This window comes from Phodopus roborovskii, unplaced genomic scaffold, assembly GCF_943737965.1.
Source record: "Phodopus roborovskii unplaced genomic scaffold, PHOROB, whole genome shotgun sequence".
Taxonomy (NCBI): domain Eukaryota; kingdom Metazoa; phylum Chordata; class Mammalia; order Rodentia; family Cricetidae; genus Phodopus; species Phodopus roborovskii.
The window spans coordinates 32,041,971-32,059,660 of record NW_026126517.1 but is presented as its reverse complement, the minus strand read 5'-3'; the positions used below and the strand labels follow the sequence as shown (position 1 = coordinate 32,059,660).

General features: G+C 37.8%; 1 protein-coding gene across 2 annotated transcripts in view; it reads right to left on the bottom strand.

The window, feature by feature from the left end:
- Nucleotides 1-17,690, bottom strand: part of Ube2q2 (ubiquitin conjugating enzyme E2 Q2) — a 57,913-nt gene that overhangs the window by 6,133 nt on the left and 34,090 nt on the right. For both annotated transcript variants that reach the window (XM_051197510.1, XM_051197508.1), the window contains 7 exons: nucleotides 16,176-16,316; nucleotides 13,043-13,127; nucleotides 11,803-11,863; nucleotides 11,035-11,125; nucleotides 6,797-6,855; nucleotides 4,078-4,126; nucleotides 3,715-3,810 (listed from right to left, as the gene is read on the bottom strand). In XM_051197510.1, the coding sequence (XP_051053467.1) occupies nucleotides 3,715-3,810; nucleotides 4,078-4,126; nucleotides 6,797-6,855; nucleotides 11,035-11,125; nucleotides 11,803-11,863; nucleotides 13,043-13,127; nucleotides 16,176-16,316 (582 nt within the window). The remainder of the gene's footprint in view (nucleotides 1-3,714; nucleotides 3,811-4,077; nucleotides 4,127-6,796; nucleotides 6,856-11,034; nucleotides 11,126-11,802; nucleotides 11,864-13,042; nucleotides 13,128-16,175; nucleotides 16,317-17,690) is intronic.

Here is a 17,690-nt window from a genome sequence, read left to right as displayed (position 1 = left end):
CTATAAGCTTCAGCTAGAAGCACTTTTCTGCTTTTGTGAGAGCTGTGACTCCAGCTAACATGGAACCATAACAGCCTGTGAGATCAAGATTCTTCTATTTGGCACTGCAACTTGGCTCACTTATAAATACAAAACTAGGCTGCTTAGTCACTCCCTGGCACCAGAAAAGATGGAAGAAAAACACATCTCTCCTGGGTGTGAGCACTACTCAGGGATCTGCAGGAGCATGACAGCAACAGAAGGATGCCTGTCCTGAGTGTAGAAACAAGATCAGCACTGCCCTGAAGGCTATGTGCTCGAGGATTTCACTATCATTCACTAATACTCCCTCTGTTACATGCTCACTTAAGAGTATTAGCTTGCTTTATTTATGTTTTTGGAGATAGGATCGCCTTCTACAGCCCAGTTGAGCCTAAAATTCATGGTGTAGTCCAGCTGACCTCAGATTTGCAATCCTCCATCCTTAGCTTCCCAAGTGCTAGGGACTGCCTTTCCATGAACAAGCCAGTACACCCTGGAAGAATTTATTACTTATATAACCTCAAATTAATGCTACAGCTTTTATTTCCTAGTAATTGAATTGGAAACAACTTGGCAACAACGTAGCTGCCATCTTTCTAAGGTCATAGCTTGTTCTCACTCCTGCTGGCTAAGCACTGTCGGGAAGTGTGGGAGCTGACAAATGACTGACTGTACTTCCACCTCTCCACAAGCTCCTGCCTGTACAGCGCTACCAAGTTCTCAGCCTATTCAGACAACCTGACCTTGATCATGTCTGCTGAGAGGAACTGTTTTCTGGCATATGTGTAAATTTATCTCAGTTAATTCAGCTTTTTGAAAGCACACACATTCAATTACTTTGAGCTAATAGCTGACAATATCATTTAAAATATCATATTTTTGGCTTTTTTACTAAGACCAAGTAGAAATAATAAATATATGGCAAAAAATTAAAGAACACAAAATTCAAATCTCATCTCTACCCTGACCACACCAGTATTTCAAAACCCCCTTATCAGAAACAACAGCTATTGGCATTTGAATGTTCTTCCCAAGACAGTCTACACTGATACAAACATATTTACACAGCTCTCCTTTCCTCCCCATTGCTATCACCACTGCATACACATGCACACACAAATCCACAGCACTATTTAAAATATTGATTATTGGATGTGGTAATCAGACACCTCTGTGGAGTTGCTTTGATTCAGCATCCCAACTTCTACAATCACAGGCATGCAACACCAGGTCAGGCTTTTGTGATTTTTTTTTTTTTTTAAAAAGTTAATGTTTACACTATTCCCTGCAGGGTTTAGAATTCAGGAATATGAAACTTCTATTATATTGTGCAAAGTTTCCACTTTATTAACTGACAATATTTTTTAATTAAAAAAAGAGTGATGTTTTACCTTACAATTTCACTGAATTCACCTTCTAATGCACCAACATGCATAATATTTTGTTTATGATAAACAAATAAAGCTTGCCTGAAGAACAGTGTACAAAGCTAGCCACACCTTTAATCAGACAGAGGCAGACAGATCTCTGTTAGTTCAAGGCCACACTAAGCTCCACGAAATTGATCCAGTCTAAAGAGAAACAGAGCTCACACAAAGGCAATCTCAGCACTAGAGAGGAACATAGGTGGGAGGAGACAGGAGCTCAGTGCAGTCTGAGGACAGGATCAGCCCTTTGGTCTGAGTGTTGGTGGAGGTGAGAACTCTCTAGTAGCTGCTTTGCTTTTCTGATCTTCAGGTTTAACCCCAGTATCTGTCTCTGGCTTTTTATTATTCGTGCTACAACTAACCGCATGTGTCAACCATGAACAAAAACCAACACACAGGATGATGGTCCCAAAAGATCCTATCTGCTATATGTCATCACAGCCATCTTAGCGGCTATGATTTACATAATAAAACTGCAAAAAGATATCTTAGTGTACGCCATGTATGAATGTTTCAATATACGTAAGTACACAACAGCCTGACTCAGAGTCTGATGGATAATGCTTTTTTTCTTACTTGCCAAGAAAACTGCATATCATAGAAAACATGTAGCTTTAGAGTAATTGAAATGGAATCTAAGATTTATAGCACTGAATAAAGAATACTGGTGTTCTAGAATTTCAAAACTAGAGGACTTAAATTACCCTGGCCCACTGTATTTGATACACATCTCTCAAGAGAAGTCTGCACAGTGTACTGACAAAGTTTCAATTATTCAAAAAAAGAAAGAAATCACTGTTATATGCCCTTCCGATTTTCTTTTCTCTTCTAAAAATGAAAAACATGGTAATTTTTTTAATTATTAAATTTAACATCAAATTCTATATATGCATAGGTATTAGGAGAAAGCACTGAATACTGGGACATGGTAATGCCTAGTGTATTTATTTCTCTAGACATTCAAAATTACAAACTACCATCTCAGGTTTTTGTGATGTTATCTGCTTTAAGAAGTTTGCGTGAGGAAGCATATATTTTATCCTTTAAAAGTTTTCAGGCTATATTACATAACCATTTTATTGTTACATTAAAATAAAAGCACAGATTCACATATATTGGTTAACAAATTCTGGTTCGATATAAATTCTCGAACACTGGTGAATAGTCTAACTTATGGATTTTAAACAAACAGCATTTCGTCCCAGTACAAACAAACTGCTGTTAAAACAGTTAAAGCAACATTATCATCCCAAATAATGATTTTTTAAAATGACCTTTAAATATTTTTGCTTTCTTTGTGGATTAACTTTCTTTAAAAAAAAAAAGACTCATAATTTCAAGTGCAGTATGAGTATATATCTAAGTTTTAAGTTTTAAGCTACTTGAACAAACAATGCAAATTCACAGAGAACTTTAACTTTAGGGAAAACATTCACTGTTTAAAAATCATCAGATCAAGGTTATTTACGTCACACAAAGGTTTTTTAAAAAACAACAATCATAGAAATCTCTATGAATGGCTACACTTTCACCTGGAAGAACCCTTCTAGTACAGTAAGTAAATTCAGCACACAACTCAGCAAATGCACAGACTCCACCTCCCTGGCTGAAACCCTTGTTTTGCCCCCATGAACTCAAGAGTTATCCACCCTGTGTCTTCATCCATAAAATGAAGACAACAGAATATTTCTCGTAGATTATCAAAAGGGTTAAAAAGCTAGTGTATACTTTCACTGAAAATTAGTGATGCTAACATGGCCTCAGTTTAGAGAAAAATCAAAGTACACTCAGGCTTTTTCCTTTCGTTAACAATATTGAACTCAACCTAAATGTCTGTGAATATCAAAGATTAAGTGGGGTTAAGCGACTGCAATGAACATCTCTTACACATCGGTGTTTCCTACCTTCACTTTTCTAAAACTAGAAAATCAAATGAAAATTAAAGTACCTCAAAAAGAATTGAGACAGGGGGCTGGAGAGATGGCTCATCAGTTAAGAGCATTTGTTCTTAGAGAGGACCCAAGTTCAATTCCAATGGCCCACATGGTTACTCAGAACTGTCTCTAATTGTAGTTCATCTCATGCCCTCTTCAGGCCTTTGAAGGCACCAGGCACACATGGTCCACAGACACATACACCCAGGTAAAACACTCATAGACGTAAAAATAACTATTAAAACTAGAATTGAGACAGAAATATGACTGACATGTGACCTACGCTAGCATGAGGACACCTCTGCATGTCTGGGGAGTTCTGAACAAAGTACCTTATTTGCTCCAAACTGCACTCGGGCCTTGCCTTTCACCAAGGTGGCATTGATCTGCATGATGACCGATTCTATAGAGTAGGCGCTACTCCAGCCCTACAGGAACAAAAAACAAAACAAAACACAGCGATCTTCACAATTCCCACTCTGGAAAATCTAACAAAACATCACAGAGGCCCCCATTGACAGCAAATCAATGCTAACAAATTTGTAGTGAAGAGGAAAATATTGGACCATTTCTAGGATCTCACAAACAATCCTGGGTTCTAAAGATCTGATCCTGAGTGAATTATAAATTTCAATAAATATTACTTTCAGAAGTTGTTCCAACATGGACTGAGCTCAAAATACAATGAATTTTACCTGTTTTGTAAGAAGTTCCATACATAATGCTCCTCCACCCAACACATACCTTCAAAAAAAGAAAACAAGCATACAAAGTCCTCTAAATATCAATATTCCTTAACTTCTCAAGCATTACTAAGAAAGGTAACATAAAACAATAAAAGTGTTGTTAGGGACATAAGATTGGGGACAATTTCAAATCTTTACAGTCATTACTGTCAAACAAATGGAACAGAATACATGGGCTTTCATATTTTGCTCCTCTTTCTACATCAATTTAGGTTTCTGTCACTTGATCCTAAGACAGTAGTAGCACAGGATCTCAACTAGTGTCATGTCACCATCCCATATTCTTTGTACTGTTATAGAGGATCCATCTCTCTAGAATGCTTTTTCCTTTCTTTTGTGTATATGTGGTGTGTGTGTGTGTGTGTGTTATGTACACATCTCGGTATGGAGGCCAGAGGTAAATCTCAGCTGTCCATCTTATTGTTTGAGATAGGGTCTTTTCAATGAACCTGGAGCTCATCAGTTTGGCTAAATTGGCTAGTCAGCCAGCTTCAAGGATTTCTCCTTGCCTCCACTTCCTCAGTGCTAGGATTATAGGCACAAGCCACCATACCTAGATTTTATGTGAGTTCTTGAGATCTGAGCTCAAGTCCTAGATTCTCAGCACACATTTTACCAACTGAGCCATCTCTTCTACTCCTAGAACATTTTTTTATAATTGTTATTTCCCTTTTCCTGTACCAGTTAATGATGGATTCAATATTCATGGTTAAATATGCTTACCAGAAGGAGGAAAAGATGACTTGCTACACAATTTATAATGTTATAGCAACACTAATTGTGAAGGCTGGGATTTTGAGCAAGATATACAAAAGTTTAAAATTGACCATATTTCCAACCTCTGTTTATTTTGTGTATATAAATATTTGGCTAGGTTACCTAATAGTCTCCTTCCAAAAGTGGTCATATGCTTTATGAAAGCATGTAGGGAATGTCTAAAGGTAAGAAAATGAATCTTCACAACTCTAAATATCTTTGTTCTATGGTCTTAGCTTGTGATCTCCATTCATTCTCATAGTATCTGTGAACAGCACTGTAATAGCATGCCAAAAGCAGCAGTAGGATCCCTAAGGGATTACTTCAGCTTTGCTGTGCATTCCTCAGAACTTTGGGATTCTGACAGAGCAACTCTTCTCAAACAGTGGAAACAAAGGAAGTCATTTTCTGAGATGCCACAGGGAAGGGGAAATTGTTAGAAGAAGTTATTTAGCATCTTTGTGGAAAACAGACCTGGGAGAAGTCATTTAGTGTCTCTGTGGGAAAGTAACATCAAGTCTCCAAGAAGTCCCTTTGAGTTTGTTGTCCAAAAAGCCTATTGATATAGCACAGAACATTCTGGGAGATATGGCAAAGGACTGGGCTGCAGGCATCAGCTAAGCCAACTCTTAAAGATGCTGCAGACATCTAAATAACTGAATACTACATAAACAGAGATTTGTTTAAGGACATATTTTTTGTTTGTTTGTTTAGCTGTACCCTATAGCCATTCTGCAGTATTCTGCAATCCCAACATCAGTTTATATTCTAACTATACTGAGAAGTCCTAGCAGGATATGATCTCAAAAACAGCATTTATACCTATATTTGCTTTGCACATCTATTTCTATATTATAAGAGACTAGTCTAAGAAGTTCTGAAGTCTACCTTTAGGAGTCACCAGTACTTTAACAGAAATGTAACCCATTACTGAATCAAACACAGAGATGATATCAGCCTGAGACAATATTTTTAGATTTTATTATTACAATAGGAATCATCTCACTTGAAAATTCTCAAAGGATTTTTTAAAGATTTATTTTCATTCATGTGTGTGCACGTGTGCCTGCAGAAGTCAGAAGAGGGTGATAAATCCTTTGGAACCAGAGTGATACGTAGCTAGAATCCACCTCACATGGGTGCTGGGGACTAAGTCAGGTCCTTAGAAAGAGAAACAACTGCTCTAAAACTGAGCCATCTCTCCTGCTCCCCTACAGGCAGCTTAATGATTCCTATATGGGGGACTATGAAACATTTCATAATTAACTTGATCTTTTCCATGCCTCCCATAACCTCCAAACTACAAAAGGCAATATAAAACTCAGTATGGCTGTATCACCAGTCAACTATACTAAGTGACAACTATTTATGCTGGGAACAGCTCCAGTCACCTCAGGTTTCCCAATTACCCACAGACCTGTGGGAACTACAATAACTAACTTTCCTGAAATCCTCAATGATTTATATTTGAAAAATGCTTTTTTTAAAAGACAAGATCTTGATAAATATTGACTATATTATCTAATATCCATGTCTAGAGGATGGGTGGATGGATAAATCTGTACAGCCAAGGCTAGCCTGGAACTGGAAATCTTGCATCGGTTTCTAACAGTCTGAGATTACAAGCAGGCACACTCAGCTAAAACCCATTTCTTAAGGGTCAATATCTATAAATAAACTCCATTAAAATGTCTACTTATAAATAACTAACTTGTACCAGTGTGAATGTAGCACAAGCCAGTGCTATCAGTTTCATCTGGGAAGATCTTAGAAATGTAAATTCTCTGGCCCCTCAACCTACATGACACAGAATCTTTGGCAGCAGTCCAGCAATCCTACTCTCCCAGAGTCCAGCTAGTTCTGAAAAGGACCCTGACACACATGATCACAAAAAAGTAAATATGTAACTTACCCTCCTGAGAGAACAGGTAACACCACTCGAACAAATGGAGGATCAAATGGAAAATTATCCTAGAAAAGTTTAATTTTAAGAACATTTTTAATTTTGCATTATTTAGGAGGTTTTCAAATAATCAATAAAGAAATGTATCCTTCTATTACCTGGCAATATTACCTGGCAATATAGAAGTCATAAAAGTGAAATTAGTAGCAGATGAGAAAAAAGTAAATAAAAATGTCAAATGTGGAACTCAGGTCAGGACAGAATAACAGTGCTACATTAACTCACATTGTACACCAAGTAGCATGGCTGTGGGCAGGCCCAGGAGAGGTCTTTTCTTCCCACTACAGAAGAGGTTAGCAAATAGCAGAATGCAGACCCACAGCCAGGGAGGCAAGAAGTAGACTGCAAAACGCCAAAGAAAGGCTTGGGGACCTTCTGCAAGTCAGGCTGGGCCCTGAGGGAACCAACAGCCAACTGCCATGTCAGGGAGTCAAGTCTGGATCTCAGCTCTCTCCATCACTGATTCTCTAGGTGTCCCCACTGTCTGAGGTGCTAGCAGGGCAAATGTTAATTCCCACCAGGGAAGATCTTATGCAATATTGTAAACTCCTCTTCAATCTTTCAGATATAAGCCCATCTTAACAAGACTTACACTTAAGGACAACACAATGAGAAGACAGAAGCAGAACAACAAAACCAGAGTCAGCAAGCATGTTAGAGTAACTGAACATCTAGAAGTAAGAGAAGAATAATTCAAACCTCGGCAGAACTGCGCATAGTAAGACAGAACCCACCAGATTCTGGAAATCTGGAGCTATAGCAACAAGAAGAACCTAATTAATAGGTGACTGAGACTATGCAACAAACTGAAGAAAAAAAGATTCAGTAAATAGAAAAATACATCACACATCCAAAATGAAGTTAGGAAAGGCCAAAAAAGGTAGAAAAGGTGGGAAATGCAGAAAATAACAAGACTCAAGGTTTATCAGACATTTGAGTCTTAGAAAGAGGAGGGGGCAAGAAAACTGGATGAGAATTTTTCAAAAACTCTTCAAGGTTTGGCCACTGTAGCACTTTCAGGAAAGACTAGAGTCTTCGGTGATGAGAAAGGTATCTCCAAGGTGCTGAAAGGAACTGGCAACTTGCCAACCTAAAAAAAAAAATCTATACTCCTCAAAAATGCAATTAAAGCCAGTCAAAGCAGCACATGCCTGTAACTCCAGCCATCAAGAAGAAAGTAACAAGTTTGAGACAGTCTGTGCTTCATAGCAAGACCTTGTCTCAAAGAAAAAGAAATAAAAACACATCTCTTTTCCCACCTGCAAAGCGTATTAAAAAGAAATACTCAACAGTATTTTTTACGCAGGAATAAGATCATGCTAACTACAACCTTGGAGAATAAAAAGCATGAAAATTCCAAATTTGTCTGGTCCCAGATCCAAGTATAGGATGTAAATACATGTATTGAGCACATGAACTCAAATGTTCTAAGGCTATGAGATTACAAGGGCAAAAGATGAATACTGAACTTTGACAATTCAAGGATACATATGGATGAGTAAGAGGACATATAATCACCAAGCTAATACATGGGAAATGGGAGTTTTAAGAAAATCTAAAGGGGCCAGAGGCATAACACACACACATACACAAACACAAAAACAAAACAAACAAACAAAAAAACAGCAAGTAGAAATCACCTATCATATGGTAGATTTTCAAAACAATGGCTAAGCTGCATTAAAAGTCAAAGGTGATGCTGAGGAGATGCCTGTACAAGCACAGAACATGAATTCTAACCTCAGAAACAAAGAAACCAGGTATGTCAGTACATGCCCATGACTCTAGCACAGGAGAGGCACAGACAGGAGGATCTCATAGCTCACTGAACAGACACCCTAGACAAACTGGAGAACTCCAAGGCTAGTCAGAGAACCTGTCCCTTCTCCAACCCTAAAAAGGTGGAGAGCCATGTCACATCATGCAGACAGTGGATAAAGTAGTCAAGAATGTTAGACGTTAGTCCCCTGACAACCAGGTCAGGAAAGCTGCCAGTAACGTCCTACAGCAGCTGAGTGGTCAAATGGCTTCCCATTCCTGTAGAAAAGAGACCAAGGGAGTCTAAAAGAAATTATGTCCAAACAACATGATTTAAAGGGAAGTAATGCTATTTTAAAAGCTCATTTTGAGGCAAGATACAAACAAATACGCTTCAGCCAATTATTTCCAAGAAGACAAAAGTCGAAAAATAATTACCATATTTTCAGTAACTTCTCCTGCCTGCTTACAAGATTCCCAAGAACATAGAAATTATGAAAATCTAGTCTTCCTAACAGAGCAGGCATGTTTCTAATGGCTAAAATGGATCATCTTAGATGTCTACTGCAAGATATAAAGACATCTGCCTGCCATACATACTGCCAACTTAATGACTGTTGAATCTACTTTGAAAATCTACTATAATTTTTAATAGTATAATGAAAACACTGATACATGATCCCAAATGAGTAACTATAAAAATCTCTCTTGATTACTTGAGAAAGACATTAAGTTTCATAAAGTAAGTCTACTTCAGAGCTTAGAGACTTCTCCATAAACTGTGCTCTGGGATTCAACTAAAAAAGATGTTTACAAATTCTATATGTAAAGAAAATATTCTTCAATGTATGTATTTTCTTCCTTCAATATATCTTAAATCCTATTTTACCTACTATACCAACACCATACACTTCTTGCTAGGATTAAAATTAAAGCCTCCAACTAGTCTCCCAAAAATCAACTACATACAATCAACTAGAGCTGTTGAAAGCATGATGAGTGTTTAAGACAAAACCAGAAACTGAACAGACCAACTGCCTTTAAATAAAACCCTCCATGTGGTTTACATCACAAAGGGCAGATCCCAGAGACTGCAGGCTTTTCAGCATGTTCTCCAAAGTCCAATAGCCAGCTCCCTTATCCCCAAATCCTTAAATAGCATGAGACAATTCAAAGTTACTTGGGTAAACTAATGTGGACAAACAATGTTATTGCAAGATGACTGCTATATGAATCCACTTCTTCAACTCAGAACATGGCGATGAGATGCCTTATTATCACATCAACATAAATCCTCAAAGCACCTCAATCTAGTTAAAAATTTCAATCATTAGATTTTACCATATTATACATTAAATCACTAACATTTTTTCTAGAGCCCATTACTCTTCTTTTTTAACTTTTATTTTTAACATCTTCAAAAGAATTACTTGTAAAACAAATTCAGAAAGGAACATAAATATACAGGATACCTTTACTGTATTTTATTGTAAAGTGGAGATCCATGTGACTAACACTCTATCAGTAAAACAGTCTGCAAGCAGGAAGACAGCAGATGTCCCTCTCCACTCAGCAACTCCTTTCGTTAATATGTACAGTGACTGATTACACCTCTGCTCTCTTGTTCTGTTGCCCAGGCATGAGCACCAACTTCAGCGTTTCTGAGCTTTCTTCTCTCACTGTTGCTTACCTAAGAAGTCTTCCTAGAATTTTTTTCCTAATTGTGCCAGGATCTCCTGCCCCATGGAATTTCAGCATATGTACATTTAATGGCTAAAGACCATTATAATACCTAAGAATGTCATTTAAAGGACCAATTTTCACCTACCTGCGCTGACAACGCATATCCTATAGAATACAAATTTTTGAACTCTATATAAATGGAACTAAACAAAATGACTACGAGTCCAGTCTAGTTTCTTCTGCTTAACACTGTAGGGAAGACTGATTTATCTTCTCAATAGATTTATCTCATAGATTCCATACTCTCCACTTTACTACTGTAACTTGGATTATTTTTGATTTGGGGTTAGGACAAACAATGCTGCTCTGAACATGCTTGCTTATGTTTCTTGATGTGTCTGAGCATGCATATCTTGTGGAATATATGCCTCATAAATTCCTGTAACTAGTCAGGCCCAGTATCAACAATTAATCCCAGCACTTGGGAGGCAGAGGCATGAAGACCTCTCTGAGTTTGAGGCTACCCTGGTCTAGACAGTAAATTCCAGGCCAGCTGAGACTACACAGTAAGACACTAGATAGATGACTGATAGACAGACAGACAGACAAATAGATACATCGATCCTGAACTATAGGGTATAAATATCTTCTACTTTTTCCAAATAATACCAAATTTTCTCCAAGACTGCTGAGTCAATTACACAGTCCTATTACAAGAACATGGAATCCCATTACAGTGTTCTTACCTTAAAAGAGAAGTTAAGCAAAATATATTCTATGCCTTCTTTTTCTTTTAAGATCTGAAGATCACTGTGCAAAGGACTATCAGAGTCAACCCTAAGAATAACAAAACAAAAGACAGTTCAAACAAGGCTAGAAAAACCTTTCTTATTCAGCTCAAATTGAACCAGTCCAAGAGGGACAACAGAGCCCCCAGGTAAGTTCCAGACAGAAGTTTTAAAGTGTTCCACAGTCCCAGAAAAAAAAAATGGATCATGATGGGCTCTAGCTCCTTGGGAAAAAAGGGAATTTTAAATAACAGTCATTTCAAAGAACAACAGTTGGATACACATAATTTTTCAAACAACTCAAAATCTTTTTGATGATATGCTTTCCTAAAATTATATTTTAACTAAGTTTAGGAAAAGAAATTTACCATCAATAAAAACCATGTTAAGTAAATCACTGTAAATTTTTTTTAAACTCTTTTATATGTACTGCCTAAATCTCCTTACTTCAAACATAAACAATATACCACAGTCTCACGTTATCTGAATACGTTGTTTGTAAATTGTCCCTGGCTCAAAACACTTTATGCCCCTCTATCACTCATCACTCATCTTCCTCCTTGACTTTACTCAGAAATAACTAACTTTCATAATCTAACAACTACTTCCAGAGTAGGAATGTCCAAATAAATGCCAGAATATAAAAGTATAAAACTGATGAAAAAAAATAAAAACAAAAACCAAACATTTCATTGTAAAAAGTAGGTCAGCACAAAAGGCACTTACTTGTGTAGTTTGACATGCCAGTCATATAAGCTGTCATTTATTAGTTCCACTGAATAAATCCCTGTGGAGACATAGGGCACACTGGTTACTCTTCATCTGATTATGTATTACTCTGGTATAAGTATATGTTAAATATACTAAAACAGCTAATAGCAGAAAATTTTTACTATGAGAATAATTAAAGCTATCAACTAAAAGATACTTTAATGAATTAAAGACTGCTTACTACTCACTTTATTTCTATATATACACTACTTCTAAAAAATGGAATCCTTCTATATAAACTACTTTAATCTTCACCTTTATGTATTTTTTTCAAGCTTTTTACAGAATATAACTTTATTTTTTGTTTATGATTTTATATATGTGTATGCCACCTATGTGGCATAAGGAGGTCAGATACCCTAGACCTGGAGTTAGAGGCAGCTGTGACCCTCTGGCATAACTGCTGGGAACTGAACACGGGTCACCCGACCTAAGCATCAAGTACTCTTAACCACTTTCTAGCCCTTACTGCTAATCTTTCAAACAGCTCTACATTTTTTTCCTGGGGCTCTAAAATACTCAAATCTTACTGGATAAGGAGAAAAAGAAAAAAAAAACTTTTATTTATTTGTTTGTTTATTTGTTTTTTAATTCATGCTGCTAAGGACTGAATCCCAGGACCCCATTACCGGGCAAGTATTCTACCAACGAACTACAACTCCAGCTCTGAAAAAGAACATTTTCTCCATGGATTTATGAAATGAGGAAATCTAGCAATTTTTTTTTTAAAAGAATACCACTCCTATAGTTAAGTTTTATTGTTTCAAAATAAGAAAACTCTGTATATGAAAATAAATTCAGCAAGTTTTTCCTTGTACAACAAAGTATATTAACCTTACTTATTTTAAAAAGTAGTATTACTCAAGATAAAAATCATGAGTTGTATCTCCATCAGGAAGGAGATACAAAAAAATGCACTCATTTTATCTCTTACCTACCTTAGAACTTGGTGAAACCAGAATTTCACATCTCTAAAATAGAGTCAATAAAAATTTCCAACTCTGTCTACCAATATAATATCTACACTGGGTGTGCTGGCACACAAATCTAACCCCATCATTAATGAAAAGAAAAATAGTGAATTCAAAGCCAGTTTAGGGTAAATGGTCCCCTATCACTCCCCAGATGGAAAGCAAAATAAAAAGCAAACAACGCTACCTGAAGAAGCAAATGGGCAGCAGAGCCAGGGCCTCACCTGCCTTGTAGCTCTGTGATCTGTAGACATCCCTGAGCTCCTTCATGAGTCTATCTGATGCTTGCACTGACCCGGACACTGCACCCTGAAACATCCATAATTAAAAGCTTAAAGTATCAGAGTCTCATGTAAAACTTTACAATAGCATTGTGAAAATGATCACCACTTAGCATTAAGAAGTCAAGATGTGCCGGGCAGAGGAGATGCACGTCTTTGATCCCAGCAACTGGGGAGCAGAGGCAGGCAGATCTGAGTTCAAGGACAGCCTGGTCTATAGACTGAGTTCCAGGACAGCCAGAACTAAACAGAGAAACCCTGTCTGAGGGAAAAAAAGAAAACAGAAAAGAAAAAAATAAGTCAAAAAGAAGTCAAGGCACTCAACCAAATAAAGGATTATGAAGTCAAGAAAAACAGGAAACTGAAGATGTGTCTAGCTTGTTCATATCACGAGGAGACTTCACAGCGTGTCCAGAACACCAGACTCTGTGACAGTTATGAGTCTATTCCAAACCACAACTTCTCAAAATGCTAGAAGGCCCTTGCCATGACACAGCATTACTAAAACATTGTTCCAATTAATAAGATAAGAAGTTATACTCTGGGCCTAGCTAAAATATAAGAACAGTATACTATCTTCACACAGCTTGGCTTTCTTCACAACACTGGGATATTTCTGAAGATGAAGGTAAATGTGACTCTTGGTTGCCATCCCATTTATTCACCGAGGTAAGGTCTTTTTTGGTGTGTGTGTGTGTGTGTGTGTGTGTGTGTGTGTGTGTGTGTGTGTGTGTATGTGTGTGTGTGTGTGTGTGTTTGAGACAGGATCTTTGTGTAGCCCTGCCTGTCCTGGAACTAGCTCTGTAGATCGGTCTGGCCTCAAACTCACAGAGATCTGCCTCTGCCTCAGCAATGCTGGATTAAAGGCATGCTCCACCACTGCCTGGCTTGAGGTAAGGTCTTTTTATTGAACTACAATGTAGTGTAACTAGCCAGCTTACTTAGGGAATCCCGTCTTTGCTGGCCATTGTATACACCCAACATTTATGTGGGTTCTAGGGATCCAAACACCAATCCTAATACTTTCTGCTTGGGAGGTGACTGCTTTAACCATTGAGCCATCTCCCAACCCTAGAACTGGTTTTAAGCCCTAGTTTTTTACATCTATAAAATATGAAGAGAGCCTATTTCCTACAACAGCTATGAAAATTAAATGGGAAGGTAATATAAAGCACTTAAGCCTTACAACATTTATCATGTCAGAGTATTCAATAATTTGTAGCTGTTCTAACTATAAAGCATACAAACTGGAGTCCATTATAAGGCATACCAAATAAAGTATTATTTCAGATGCTACAAGTTTACTTTACTAATAAAGATGTGGGCTTAATGTTAATAGTTGTCTACAACAGAAGACTTGCCAATTAAATTAGCATATTAATTATGATTGAAGGATTAGAATTTACTTGTTACAATTCTTCATATTAACTTGGATAACAAGTCATTCACTATGTTTGCCCAAAACAAAGCCGCTGGCCCAGAATTAAAAAGTTGCTTTAATTCAAGGCAGTAGGTATCATACAACCAGAGTACCACTGCATACTCACTACACACACACACACACACACACACACACACACACACAGAGAGAGAGAGAGAGAGAGAGAGAGACACTTAAATTTTTCACAAGTCATACATTGTCTGCCTACATTTTAAAGCTGAACAATCTGAAGTCACACAAGCATGTTTGTCACCAAACAGTGAATCTCATATTGCTATGTTGCTTCTCATAAAAGACTTGGTAAATCACCTGGCATGATGATGCACACCTTTAATCCCAGCACTCAGGAGGCAGAAATAGGCAGATCTCTGAATTGAAGGCCAGCCTGATCTATACAGAGTGAGGGGTGTGGTTAGGTTAAGTAAATCCAAAGAGAAGTTACTTCTCGATTTAGACACAAAAAACAGAAGTCAGATTTATGGGGAGACAGTGTCAGTTAATATTCAGTAGGAGGCTGATTCTAAACATACAGAAACCATGGAAGGGAATAAGTAAAGCAACAATAACAATAAAATGCAAAGAGGATTCTTCTAGGTTCCTCTCTGTTGTTACCATAAAAATACCCTGACAAAAACCAACTTAGAGGAGATGGGTGGTATTTTGTTTATGATCTAATAAAGTTTGCCTAAAGATCAGAGTGCAAAGCTAGCCACATTAGTTAGCAATAGAGGCTAGGCAATTGTGGCACACACCTTTATTTAATTGGAGCAGGCACTTGGGCACTTGGGAGACAAGAGGCAGACTAATTTCAGTTAGTTCAAGGCCACCCTGTGCTACACGGTATTGATCCATCTAAAAGAGAAGCAGAGCTCACCCAAAGGTGATCCCAGCACTGGAGCAACACAGCTTTAAACCCAGCACTAAGGAGGTGGAGACAGGAGGGGATATGGCTAGGTGCGGGAGGAAACAGGTAGTCTAGGCAGTCAGTCTGAGGATTGGTGGAGACAGGATTGCCCTTTTAGTCTGAGGTAGAGGTAAGTGCTAGTGGCTGGCTGCTTTGCTTCTCTGATCTTTTAGCTTCCCCCTCTAATATCTGACTCCAGGTTATTATCAGACCAACTACAATTCTCGAAACAGGAAAGAATGCGGTTTATTTCAGCCTACAATTCCATGTCACAGGCTATCACTTTGGATAAGTCAAGGAAGAAACTTTAAACAGCTTTTGTCCTCTCTACAGAGTTCAAGACTCCCTACCTAAGAAATGGTGTCACCCACAATGGGCGAAGTCTTTCCATAACAGTTAACTTAGAGAGTTCCTTGACAGGCATATCCATAGGCCGATCCAACGTAAATCCCATGTTAATTCTAGGTTATGTCAAGTTAACAATTAAAACTAACCATCAGATATTATTATACAAATAGCAGCATATGTTTCTAAGATATGAAGAACAGATTAACAGGATAGAAAGCAGCTGTCAACAATCAGAAGCAGTAGCCTAGGTCAACAAAACAAATGATTATTGAATCCACCACCAAGGTAGGATGTAAACAGAGGGCAGCTAAGGAAAGTATTACCCAATTATTATCTGTAATTATTTAACCAAGTTCAAGTTTTAGATACTCAGTCACACTTACATTTAAATGGTCTTGCCTTTGAGTCTTCCTGATTTTCTCCAATATTGCCAAATTTTCTTTCTCAATCCCTTCGTCCTCTGACTTTTTCCCATTAATAGGCTCTTCTTCCTTCATCTCATAGTGATCCAAATCTTCTATATCCTACAAAAAAAAAAAAAAAAAAAAAAAAAAAGAGGTGGGTTCATTCAGGTTTCTCTTCTTCACCAGTTAAGAAACTAGAAGAAAAATAATTTTTGAATGGAATAAAAAGAGTACAAGAAAAGGAGGACGCATCCATTCTATGAGGAGGGAAACCCCACATTCCCTTTAGAAGGCTCTCTCCTTTAATGCCTTCTGTTCTGTGGAACAGCTGGATAGAGTACAGCAGATTCCACAGTTTCATATGCCATCTAATAATCTCCTATTATGAGGAACTTTTCAATTTAGTGACAGGTGTTAAAAACTTTGGCTATTTACACTTTGTTCTAGAAATCTTACTCCCAGAGTTTTATTCTCAGAATAAATGTGAACACTAATTTAGGTTTAACTATACTTCATTCTAATAATTAATTACAAAGACAAAATACACATACAAAAAAAGCACAACAGTTAAGTTAATGGATCATCCATCATGGGGTCATTAAAATACTAAACAAAAAACCCTAATTATTTTTTTTTTTTGAGACATAGTCTATGTAGTCTAGGCTGGCTCAAACTCCCTAGGTAGCTGAAGATGACCCAGATCTTCTGATACTCCTACCTCTATACCTCCTGGTGCTAAGATTACAGGCAATTGCCCCCAAGCTGTTTTATATGGTGCTTGGGGACCATACGGTGTTATGGACCATATGGATTGTATGGTTTTATATGGTGCTATCTTGGCAAAAATTTCACACCACACAACAAACCTCACTCAAGAGACTTATTGGGAAGGAAGATTCCAGGAGGGTGCCTGCCTCTAGAGTGAAAAGCAATGGCAAACTGAACAAAGCACAGAGCTTACATAGGGTTTCTTGGGAGTAGGGGGATCTTGCCAGGGTGGCTTGGAATTGGTAGGTTTTTGTGGCCTGATTCTGGGACTAGTGCAAGGATTGGTGGGATTTCAAGCCATGGTCTTAGGGTCACGTCAGGGTCAGGGTGTTTTCCCTTTGCCCAGTCACAAGTCTAGTCAGGGGCAAGGTGTTTCTTCCTTGGTTCTTTTCATTGTACATTGTTTTATGTGGTTCTCAGGGACCAAGGCCAGGACCTTGAACATGCTAGGCAAGTACTTTACCAACTAAGCTAAAGACAGAAACATAATTTTTTTCTATTAAGACAATTCTTTTTTCTATTAAGAAGCACCCTGGCCCGGTGTTGGTGGCACATACCTTTCTTTAATCCCAGCACTCGGGAGGCAGAGGCAGGTAAATCTCTATGGGTTCTAGGCCACCCTGGTCTACAGAGTAAGTTCCAGGACAGGCTCCAAAGCTACAGAGAAACCCTGTCTCGAAAAACAAACAAACAAAACAAAACACCCTGAAATAAAATACAAAAAAA